The sequence below is a fragment of the Oncorhynchus mykiss genome, chromosome 11 (assembly GCF_013265735.2).
Source record: "Oncorhynchus mykiss isolate Arlee chromosome 11, USDA_OmykA_1.1, whole genome shotgun sequence".
Classification (NCBI taxonomy): Eukaryota; Metazoa; Chordata; class Actinopteri; order Salmoniformes; family Salmonidae; genus Oncorhynchus; species Oncorhynchus mykiss.
The window spans coordinates 60,462,027-60,474,613 of NC_048575.1; the positions used below are offsets into that span (position 1 = coordinate 60,462,027).

Here is a 12,587-nt window from a genome sequence, read left to right on the forward strand (position 1 = left end):
CATAGTATTTTTGCAATTTATGATGCATATGAACTCAAGATAGTGCATTTTATTGTTACAGGGTAGACATCATCATGCATGTGTATACAACCATAAAACAAGCAGAGGTCTAGCCCCCCTTGAGGTTCTTGAAGGAGCAACCAAGGAAGTGAGAGAAGGGAAGAAGTCCATTCGAGCAGCAGCAAGGGGCCGAAAAAATGCATGAAATGACACTGAAGATTTAATTGATTCCGACCAGTTACATGGGCTTAGTGACCTCAAATGCAGAGAGAACTTGCCTATGAATTGGCACATCAAAATAACATCCCTGTCCCAGAACATCATACCCCAAGGTGGCTCAATTTACCTTGTCCTAAAGTTTTTGAACAAGCTATGTTTTAAAAAATGCTATGTTTTCATTTATTCTGATCATTTCCAGGGATACACAACATCCTGAAAATGTGTAGATATCTTTGTTAGAAAGAATAAGTCAAGGGAAATATAGTAGTGATGCTGAATGTAAAAAATGCGTCTTTCTTTTTCCCAACGCAGTTAAGTCAAAACTACGCCCCGTTATTCAGAGGGGCGTTCTACTACGCTCCAATTGGCTAGCTAGCATAGTCTCTCTCACTGATCAGCCCAGAGACAGTGGCCTTCCAAGGTAAGGATGGAAAGTGTAATTTAACAATTAACGTTAGATGCCGACCGTAATGCAGGCTTATTATTATCAACATTTGCCCAAGTATTTATTTTCAGAGTTTCAATGAGTTGTAAAAATGTCTCAGAACTCTGCTGAATTCCCCCAATTGAAGGTCATCTAAGTTTACTTAGGCTACTTAACGTTACTAGCTCGGTATTTGAAGTTGTTATATTATCATTAGTAGTGTATTATCAGGTAAAAGCATATGCTTACTATTCATAATTTCTCAAATATTTATTAGCTAATCATTCAGTCGAATACGCTATGCTACAGCCATTGAATCTGTCTTTGAGCGTTAAGGGACGTTAATGGCTAGCTCTGTCAACGATATTATGTTATTATATTTTTCAATCTTGAAATACAAGGGCAAACGTTATTAATCAGTGACTGAAATTTCGCCTACGTGATATTCCCTTTCGGACTTGGAGAGCGCTCAAAGCGTTGTAGAACGCCTCTCTGAATAACGGGACGTGGTTTTGGCTTAACTGCTTTGAGAAAAAGAAAGACGCGTAAAAATGGCTCAACATTCGCCTCTCTCCCCTACAGGCCTTATGGGTTCCAAGTACGGTGAACGTTTTAAATGTTACCTAGTAGAAGTAGATGTCATTTTTGTAATTCTATTAGTTTTAACAAAATATTTTTCTACAGTACATTCATTATTCATTGCCGGTCAAGGCTAATAAAGTGGGATATATTTTCATATTCAAGCCTTTATCTGTCACGTAGACCCAAGACGACTTCTGTACCTTGGACCGACCATGTGACTCTATATTTGGAGGCGGATTGTCAGCTCGAGGACAAGGCAACTTAGAAGGTAAATCCAGTTTTCCTACTGTCTCCATTTTATAATGATTTCTAGTTTACTTTGACATTTCTTGAATTATTTGTTCACCTTCTTTTCTTACATTCTGCATCCAACCAATCGCCATTTCGAGAACGTTTCATTTTCAAAGTTGCAGCAAAGCCATCGAATATCGAGCAAAACAGATACTTCACACTGTTTTAACCTGCAAGAAGCATACTTATACCAATCTCTACAGGCTATATTGCTACTTTGTCAGTTTCCAATGTTGTTTTCAGAAGGATTTGTCAAAGTGTGGACACATGCAGGCTTTACATTTTTTTTTTTAACTAGTTAAGTAAATTAAGAACAAATTCTTATTTACTTTGACAGCCTACTGGGGAACAGTGAGTTAGCTGCCTTGTTCAGGGGCAGAACGACAGATTTCTACCTTGTCAACTCGGGGTTGTTTTGATATATATATTTATATTCTGTTTTTTTCACAGTTTTTCACAATTTCAGGCTACTTCATACAGTTAGATGGTCAGAGGGTCAGGTACACTCAAGGACATGTAAATGGAATGTTAGCAGATTCTGAGCAGAACCAAGGTCACAAAGAATGGATGCAAATCAGAAACAAAAATAAGTAATAATAACAACAGAAGTTGCAACAACAGTAAACTGTTGTGTTTGTTATTTCCAGACATGCGTGTGGCAGTGATCGGAGCTGGGGTCAGTGGCCTGTCCACAGCTCAAAGCATCTATGAGCAGTACCACTCCATAGTCAGTCCACTGACCATTGAGGTGTATGCGGACTGCTTCACCCCACTGACCACCAGCGATGGGGCTGCAGGATTCTGGCAGCCATACCTCTACGACAAGGGCAATGTCCAGGAGACGTGAGAGGGCTTTCTGCTTGGCTCTATGAATACCAGTGGAGGCTGCTGAGGGGAGCGGCTCATAATAATGGCCGGAATGGAGCAAATGGAATGGCATCAAACACCTGGAAACCATCTGTTTGATATATTTGATACCATTCCACTGATACCGCTCCAGTCATTACCACAAGTTTATTTTCCCCAGTTAAGGTGCCACCAACCTCCTGTGATGAGTACTTTTTGTGCACGCCTGTAGTCAGTGAATCAATAGAATGTTTTATAAGTGAATGCTTACACTGTATCATTCTCTATGTGTTATTTTGCAGTAAATGGTGTAAGGAGACGTTTGACTACCTGCTGAGCTTCCTGAGCTCCCCGGACTCTATCAAAATGGGGATTTTCCTCCAGTCTGGCTACAACCTTTGCAGTGAGCCTGCACCAGTGAGTATTAGTGTATCTTCAGCTAAACATCATGACATAGATTCACCCTCAGATAACAGTTAACTGACCCATACTTCATCACTCACATGGAGGCAAGGCCTAGCAGTTAAACATTTCAAGATTTTTATTTAACCAGGCTAGTCAGTTAAGAAAAAATTCTTATTTACAATGACGGCCTACCCCGGCCAACACTGGGTCAATTGTGCACCGCCCTATTGGACTCCCAGTCACACCCGGATGTGATGCAGCCTGGATTCAAACCAGGGACTGTAGTGAAGCCTCTTGCACTGAGATGCAGTGCCTTAGACTGCTGCGCCACTCGGGAGCCCAGTTGTTATAAAGTCTATCTACATCTGTATAAGCCTTTTGCTGAAGTAGATGAATGTGAGCCCAAGTTCCTGTTCCACCATCTGTGTTATTACAGTGCAATGTCCTATCGTAGCAGTTGCTTCGCTTAGTTTACAATGTTTGTATTTTCTGAATAGTCTGAATACACTAAGCCCATCTCAATAGTCTACTCTTCAGCATTACAAAGACAGGTCCATGACATAATTAGAAGACATGGCCACTGAGACCACACTGTATGCTCTCCCTGTCACAAGGCTAAAGGATTAATGAAGCCTCTGCATTACAACCGCAAACCAGCACAGGCATGGAAGGTCATGAAAATAATGAGTAACTAATAACTATATTCACTCTCTTTTATTGCAGGATCCCTCTTTTAAAGATAGTGTGCTGGGCTTCAGACGGCTTACTAAACGAGAGCTGGAGCTGTTTCCTGCATACTGGTACTTTGTTTGGACATTTGCTAGGTTTTTGTTGCATTAGTCCCGTTGGCTGTTGTCATATGTCGACAGGAGTCATGCAACCCTATACGGCTGATGACTTTAGAATGAGTCTGGTCAGTCTATCAGTTGTCATTGTTTTTGACCCTCACTGTCATTCTCCCCTTGTTTATGTCGGGGGGCCTTTTAGCTATGGGTGGTTCAACACTGCTCTCATGGTGGAGGGGAAAAGTTACTTGCCTTGGCTGATGGACTGGTGAGTGATTTACTTACCTTATCTGTGATATCCAAAAAAGTGTTGATAGTTCACACACACAGGGCCATGTGATCAAGCATTTCCATTTTGTAAGTTAACCATCTATATTTTACATCAATCTATGACCAGTTTAGTTCATTACAAAATATACCATTTTAAAGCAGTTTGAATTTTTACAAATGGTCAAACCAGTTGTTTGAGAATAACTTTATATTGGCACAGCTGTGGGATAAGCTAGGTTCATCTAGTGGGAAGGGGAAGCAAAATATAATGTGTTATAACCACTTATGGTGGTTTCATCATCTCTCAAGGTCAATATTATGTTTTAGCACCCAACCTAACATCATATAAATATGTGCAATTTGGGTTCCCTATATTACTTCCTTTTCTATATACCTTTATGTGATGTTTCTAGGTTACAGAAGCGAGGTGTGAAATTTTACCAGAGGAGGATAGAGTCCTTCAAAGTGGTGAGAGTTCTAAATGAATATAATGAACAGTGCGGAATGTTCTAAGACTCCCACCTCACAAGGAGTATGAAGATAGAAGGTGCTGTATTTTCTGAGGACCTCACTCTGTCCTTGGCCTCTTTTTCCTGATGAGAGTAATTTTACTATGCTTATTTAATTTCCATCTAATCTAGGCATGTGTTTTCCTTACCCAACGGTAGTGTCTCACACAGTACAGTGCGTTCATGCTCAGAGTGCAGCTCAACCATATTAGTTTTACTCAGTGATTCATTTGGAGAAATATCCTGAAAGTATTCATATCCAATACCAGTCCTTAATATCCTACAAACCACCCCAGAGAGAGGGAGAGCTTTGGCTTTCATAAACCCCTGTTCATGAATATCATCCGTGTTTATTTATTTTAATTCAACCTCCCAACTTTTCTTCCTGCCGCCTTGTCTGTTGAGTTCAGCTTGCGGAGAGTGGGGCAGACGTCATCATCAACTGCACAGGAGTGAGGTCAGGGGATCTCCAGCCTGACCCTGACCTCACACCAGGCCGTGGGCAGATACTGAAGGTCAGAGTGCAAAGGTTGAAAGGTGAGTTTGGTAATTACAATGAGGACATGGCTGATTATGTTACTCTTAATCTGTCTGTGTTTCAGGTGGATGCTCCATGGCTTAAGCATTGGATCCTCACCCACAATTTCACTGCTGGAACCTACAATTCACCGTACATTATACCAGGGTAAAGTGGATAAAATATCAGACATTCCACCTACTGCAGGTGTCAATAAAGCAGTTATTACACATTTTTCAAGTTGTTGCATATAATTACAGAATCAAAGTATACGTTTGTCTAAGTATTCAGCTCCTTGTTTTTGATTTATTTTGGAATACAGTGAATTGAAGACCAATAACTTCTGCCCTGTCTCTGTAGGAGTCGTTCAGTGGTTGTTGGTGGGTGTTTCCAGCTGGGGAACTGGAGTGAGCAGAACAACTCTGAGGACCACAAGGAGATATGGGAGGGGGCCTGCCAGCTGGAGCCCAGCCTCAAGGTCAGAGGTCACAGACCTTTGAAAAGATCCCTGGTCTGACATACATTGAATAGAGGGGTTATCACAGCACCTATGTTTAAATGGCTCAGCCATCAAACCAAATCAATGCTTCTCATCCAGTAGACAGAATACAAGTACAAATACAGTATAACTACATTAGCTAGCTCTTCCCTGTCTGTTTATTCATATGGCTCACCTCCCCCTGACTCCTCAGCATGCCCGGATAGTGGAGGACTGGTCAGGGCTCAGGCCTGTTCGTAGTAAAGTCCGACTGGAGAGGGAGACCCTGCAATCTGGACCAACCACCTTTGAGGTGAGTCACCAAGAATAGACTGGTTGGGGGGGGGGGGGGGGGGGGGGGCGCTAGAGAGCGTGCTATGGAGTAGACGTGCTTTGCTAGAGCTCCGCTCCATTTTGAAACAAATGAGTATTTATCTTAACCTCTCACGACCTATATCGTCAAACAAATATGACAAAGGGAAAAGGCACCAGAAAAGGGGGCGCTAAACAAGATCATTTGAATGAGATAGACAACGAACCAATTTCAACGTCGCCAACCCACGAGGAGTTAGCTGAAGAGGCTAGCTTCCAAGAGTTCCTCACAGAGCCTACGCAAAGTGACATACTGGCTGCCATAAACTCACTAAGCAAAAAGGTGGACACAAGGTTGGCTGATATCTCAAAGAGTATTGGGACTTTGGCCGAAACTGTGAAGGCAACTCAGAGAAGGGTGCATGAGGTTGAGCAGACGACAGTCGCTTACGAGGCCAGGCTACAGGACATAGAGAAACAGTGCGCAACGTTCAAAAATGACAACAAAACCCTGAAAGCCCGACTGGAAATGCTTGAGTCGCATTCAAGACGCCAGAACATCCGAATATGTGGCATCCAGGAGGACACTGAGAAAGGGAAACCCACTGAATTTGTTTCGGAGCTGATACCGGCCCTGCTGGGGAGTGAACACTTCAAAACGGCCATCCTGATCGACCGCGCACACAGATCTCAGGCAACGAAGCCGGCCAAGGGCGGGCCACCAAGGCCATTCATTGTACGGCTGCACTATCCCCAGACCAGGGATCTCATCCTCAAGCTGGCTAGTCAAAAGTTCCCCCTTAACTTCAACGGAGCCAGGGTGTCTTTCTACCCAGATCTTACCTTGGAGGTGAGGAACCAACGGAAAGTGTATGATGAGGTACGCAACAAATGCAGGGCGGCCAACATCCGATATGGATTCCTCTTCCCAGCCCAGTTTAAGGTGACAGACGAGGGATCAACACGTACGTTTGACAACCCAAAAGTGGCCGATCTGTTCTTGACAAGCATGCTCCCTGGCGGAGGATACAGAACGGCTGTGTCAGCCGGCTAAATGACCAAATACAGGCCAGGAATGTGTTTGAATTTCCGGACTATGTCTTTTCGATTAGAATATCAGAATTTGGGATTTATGATTGGTGAGATGTTGTGGCTAATATAGCATTGTTTGGCACATCATGTTTTAGCGCCACTCACCCCCTAACGTGAGAGTTAAGTGTTATTTAATATTAGCGTATATGCGGAGCATCTATAGATGACGAGTTAGTTCAAGCTGTATGTCTAGACACCCTAAGGTTTGTGTGTTAGCCAAGGAGTGCTTCGTTTGGGGAAGTCACTCAGTAAATGAACGGGAGGAGGGGCGATGGGGTATGTGTTTTATGTTCACGTTTATTATTAGTACAGGTGGCATGACAAGCTCCCGCACGGCGGGATGTTTTTCTTCTGAGTTTTGTATGACAGCAACAATTTGCTCTAAAATAAGAAATGCCACATAGTGACAGAGCACAGAGTAGACCACAGAGTAGACCACATAGTGACAGAGCACAGAGTAGACCACACAGTGACAGAGCACAGAGTAGACCAGGTGGAATAAAGATAGTCAGCTGGAACTGTAATGGCTTGGGGCGTGTGGTGAAACAGCTAAGGTTTTTTCTCATCTTAAATCACTGGGTGCTGACATAGTGTTTCTTCAAGAAACTCATATTAAACGCTCCGCTCAGGCCAAGCTACGAGTCGGCTGGATTGGTCAGATATACCAGTCTAACTTTGATGCAAAAGCGAGAGGGGTAGCAATCCTGATAAGGAAAAACATTCCGTTTGTTTACTCATCCTCGATTTCAGATCCTAATGGTCGGTATATTATTGTGGCTGGTACACTGAATTCGAAACCAGTAACCTTGGTCAATTTATATGAACCCAACTTCGATGATCCATTATTTTTTCAAAGGGTATTTAAGGACATACCAAATATCTCAGATACAAGTGTTATTGTTGTAGGGGACTTTAACTGTACGTTAGATCCTCTTTTAGATAAACAGCTATCAAGGTCACTTCAACAATCAAATGCCAGTGTCTGTCTAAATACACTGATGACGAACCTTAACATTGTCGATATTTGGAGACTGACGCACCCAACAGACAGGGATTACTCGTTCTTTTCATCAGTTCATAAATCATATTCCAGAATTGACCATTTTTTGTTTGACTCCAAACTAATTTCAGCAGCTGAGTCGGTTACCTATCACCCTATTCTAATTATGGACCACTCTCCTGTTTCCATGGTGCTGAAACTCGACAATATGTCGACAGGTCGGCGACCGTGGCGCTTAGACGCATACCTGCTGAAAGATGAGGCTTTTTGTCCATATTTGAAGGAGCAGATTGCCTTTTTCCTCGGAACTAACGACACGGGGGATGTTGACGACTCCACCCTTTGGGAATCTCTAAAGGCTGTGATTAGAGGTTACGTTATTTCTTATACATCAGAGAGGAAGAAACGTGCCAATACTAGGCTGAGAGAAATTGAAAGAGAGTTAGGGGAACAGAAGAACGTTTTTAGGACGAATTCCTCGTATACAGTCCTTGAGAAGATCACAAAGTTAAAATATGAATACAATACCATCCTTTCGAAACGGGTGGGCTCTTTACTTGCTAGAACGCAACAAAGTTATTTTGAACTGGGTGACAAACCACATAAATTATTAGCAAGACAGCTAAGGCATGTACAGGCATCTAGAGCTATTCACAAAATAAAAGACAAGAAGGGTAAAATAGTAACAAAGCCGCATGATATTAATAAATGCTTTGCGCAGTTTTACTCAGAGCTATACCAATCAAAATGCGATGCCACTGATCCACAAACTATGGAACGCTTTCTCGCTGAATGTGAACTTCCTAAACTAGACAGGGGGGCAGCTTCTGCACTCGATGCAGGGATAACTTTAGAGGAAATTAACACAGCGATAGCACAATTTCCAAACAGCAAGGCCCCTGGGCCCGATGGATATGTAATAGAATTCTATAAGAAGTACTGCGCCAGTCTATCTCCACTTATGTTGCGAATGTTTAAACAATCCAAAGAAAATGCCAAACTCCCGCAAACACTGTATGAGGCTACAATAGCACTGATCTTGAAAAAAATATAGAGATTCCATGGAGGTGTCGTCTTATCGCCCCGTGTCGTTACTCCCCATAGAAAACAAGGTGTTGACAAAGATATTGGCAAACCGATTGAAAACATATATTTCTGACATCATACACCCTGACCAGACAGGTTTTATCCCGGGCCGACATATACACTACAATTTGAGACGTCTTTTCAACGTAATGTATCACGATCATAAGGTTGAGGCAGTGGTAATAGCTCTTGATGCAGAGAAGGCGTTTGATCGGATTGAGTGGAAGTATATGATGTCGGTTCTGGAGCACTTCGGGTTCGGAAAGGAATTTATTAATTGGATAAGAATTATTTATGCACACCCAATGGCGTCCGTGGTAACCAATCAAGAAATGTCGCAGTCATTCCGCTTGTTCAAGGGGTGCCGACAGGGGTGCCCTATTTCGCCTGCTCTCTTCGCTATAGCCATGGAACCCCTTGCTACTCGCATTCGGGCATGTGCCGATATAGCTTCTGTTAAAATAAAGGACACACAGCACAACATTTCCCTATATGCAGACAATGTTCTTTTGTTTTTGTCCAAGCCTAAAACTTCTATTCCACCCTTACTTAACTTGATAAACACATTTGGGTCCTTCTCTGGCTACAAGATAAACTGGCAAAAAAGTGAGTTGAGGCCTGTGGATATGCAATTTCTGCAATCTACCCCGTTTAGAACAGTGATGGACAAGTTCACAAGCCTTGGCATTGTAGTGACAAGAGACCTTGATCAGCTATTGAAAGCGAATTGGGACATGAAAATACAGTGCCTTGCGAAAGTATTCGGCCCCCTTGAACTTTGCGACGTTTTGCCAATCTTTTTGTATCCAAATCCGGCTTTAAACTTCTTCACAACAGTATCTCGTTCCTGCCTGGTGTGTTCCTTGTTCTTCATGATGCTCTCTGCGATTTTGACGGACCTCTGAGACTATCACAGTGCAGGTGCATTTATACGGAGACTTGATTACACACAGGTGGATTGTATTTATCATCAATAGTCATTTAGGTCAACATTGGATCATTCAGAGATCCTCACTGAACTTCTGGAGAGAGTTTGCTGCACTGAAAGTAAAGGGGCTGAATAATTTTGCATGCCCAATTTTTCAGTTTTTGATTTGTTAAAAAAGTTTGAAATATCCAATAAATGTCGTTCCACTTCATGATTGTGTCCCACTTGTTGTTGATTCTTCACAAAAAAATACAGTTTTATATCTTTATGTTTGAAGCCTGAAATGTGGCAAAACGTCGCAAAGATCAAGGAGGTCGAATACTTTCGCAAGGCACTGTATATCAGCTTAAACAAAATATAGATTTTTGGAAAACTCTGCCTATCTCCTTGGTTGGTCGTATAAACGCTATTAAAATGGTTGTCCTACCCAGGTTTCTTTACCTCTTCCAATGTCTACCCAATGTCATACCGCAAAGCTATTTTAAGAAACTGGATTCAATAGTAACTCCATTTTTATGGGATAACAAAGCAGCCAGAATTTCAAAGAAGCATTTGTGCAAGTACAAGATAGAGGGGGGCTTTGGCCTTCCTTACTTTAAACTGTATTATTGAGCTGCTAATCTGAACATTGTGTCTTTCTGGAGGGAAAGTTCACCTGCGATGAGACAGAAGGATATGCCTGCATGGCTTTTGATTGAGCAGGCCTCCTGTCAACGTTCCTCACTCCCTGCACTTGTTAATAGCCCATCATATGTGAAAAAATCCACTTATGACTCTAACCCAGTCATTTGTCATACACTTAGGATCTGGAAACAGATTAGGTATTTTCTTAACATACCCACTGTATACATTGACAGCCCGATTTGCCTGAATCATGCTTTCTACCCCGCATTGGATGATGTGGTGTTTTCACAGTGGAGGGAGAAGGGGCTCACAACAATTGGTAATCTATACATAGATGGTCAGTTAGCTTCATTTCAACAATTACAGGGAAAGTTCAACATGCCAACAATACATTTTTTCAGATACCTCCAAATCAGGAATTTCTTAAGGACACATATCCCACAGTATGGCATGAAGCCAAATAGTCCTACATTAGATAGCTTGATCCTTGTCAAACCCCATTCAAAAGGGTCGGTCTCTAGACTGTATGATGTGCTACAGGCCCACATAGAGGTATCCACAGACACCATTAAAAGGGCTTGGGAACAAGAACTTGGCTCAGAAATCTCAGATGAGGACTGGGTAGAAGCTCTCAGGAATATAAACCATAGTTCAGTGAATGCCAGACACAACCTTGTACAGTTTAAGGTGATACACAGGTTACATTACTCAAAAGTAAAACTGCATAAAATATTCCCGGACACCTCACCACTGTGTGAGAGGTGCAAGCAGGATGAGGGGACGTTGACCCACTTATTCTTAAGTTACATGTTTACTGGGCTCTCATTTTTGATTACTTATCTAGAGCCTTTGATAGAGTTCTAGCCCCAGACCCATTGAACGCTCTGTTTGGTACAGTTGATGGGAATAACCACGAAGGGAAAGCTGTCTCTCTTTGTACTCTATTAGCCAAAAGGCTCATATTGCAATTTTGGAAACTGGAGACTGTACCTACCTTTGAAATGTGGTTACGGGATTTAGGGAATGTAATACATATGGAAAAGATTCGATACAATACCTCCAATAGAAGTCCAGTGTTTTACAAAATATGGCAGCCGATACTAGATAAATGGTCTAGTCCCGCTTCATAACTGGGTTGACGATCTGCTGCTACTCTGTGCTGTACTCTACTCAATATTTATTTTTGGCTTAACTACACTGCTTGTAATGACTATATGCTGTCTTCTTATACATGTACCACCTAATAGGATTTAGTTTTATTTTGTGTATGTGTGAGTTAAGTTTTGTTTTGTCATATAAATTGGCCATCCCATTCAACATTACAATGAATGTCATTGTTAGTATTGCTGTCTTTTTTATTTGATTTTTTATTGTAAAATAATAAACATATAAAAAAAAAAAGAATAGACTGGTTGCTACTTCTTCAGTAACCAAGATGTATTGTTTGGCTATTAGTGTTTGTCACCCTTTAGGCTCCAGATTAGAAGTACATAGACATAACACTGATATTAATGTGCTGTTTTCAGGTGATCCACAACTATGGCCATGGAGGGTTCGGATTGACCATCCACCGAGGCTGTGCACAGGAGGCAGCTCGGCTCTTGGGGGAGATATTGGAGCTGAAGGGCTGGGAGCCCAGGTCTCGTTTGTGAACTAGTGGTTTATTACCTAAACAGCAGTGGCATCAGTATCTCTCACATGTCTGTATGGGAGCATTTTAACATCAGAACGGTTTGCGAAGGAACCCGCATAGGAAACTCCTGGGGCCTTTAGAGGGTTCATTCGTATTTGCAAGAGAACAACTCAAAATCAGAGTTTAGGTAGTGGAGTACCTGATTAACCCAAAACCAGCTAACTTGGAACACAAAGACTACCAGCCAGCCTTAAAATGGTTTCATGCCAGTCATCAGGATTGCTTTTATTGAATGACAATTTCCTTTGTTGTGTAGTCATAACTATTAGCTAATCGATTGAAATCTATTTTGAAAAGTTAACATTTTATATTGTAGTTGAAGAGATGCTAATCTATAACATATTGAACCAATACATTTTTTTCCAAAAGTGTGATAAGCAAATCTTACAAATGTGACATAAAAATAGGAGTGCAATATCAAACAAAAATGTTAAGATATCTTATTAATAATGTTCTATCATGAGTTTTAAAACTTATAAAGTTTGAAAATGAGTGAAGAAATAAATACTTCCACAATCCAACATTC

At 41.7% G+C, this 12,587-nt stretch overlaps 1 protein-coding gene across 3 annotated transcripts; it reads left to right on the forward strand.

The window, feature by feature from the left end:
• Positions 1 to 566: 566 nt before the first annotated feature.
• LOC110536118 (D-amino-acid oxidase) lies at positions 567 to 12,582 on the forward strand. 3 transcript variants are annotated; one of them, XM_021621691.2, is made up of 12 exons: positions 567 to 640; positions 1,406 to 1,493; positions 2,164 to 2,359; positions 2,665 to 2,779; positions 3,491 to 3,567; positions 3,755 to 3,820; positions 4,236 to 4,290; positions 4,742 to 4,846; positions 4,934 to 5,016; positions 5,209 to 5,326; positions 5,541 to 5,639; positions 11,895 to 12,582. In XM_021621691.2, the coding sequence occupies exons 3-12, from the start codon at positions 2,166 to 2,168 to the stop codon at positions 12,018 to 12,020; spliced, it is 1,038 nt and encodes a 345-aa protein (XP_021477366.2). In that variant the 5' UTR covers positions 567 to 640; positions 1,406 to 1,493; positions 2,164 to 2,165; the 3' UTR covers positions 12,021 to 12,582. The 3 variants fall into 3 exon arrangements, with proteins under 3 accessions (XP_021477366.2, XP_021477364.2, XP_021477365.2); XM_021621690.2 differs by adding an exon at positions 1,226 to 1,241 and having other exon boundaries at positions 584 to 640; positions 4,742 to 5,016; XM_021621689.2 differs by having other exon boundaries at positions 4,742 to 5,016.
• Positions 12,583 to 12,587: the final 5 nt, after the last annotated feature.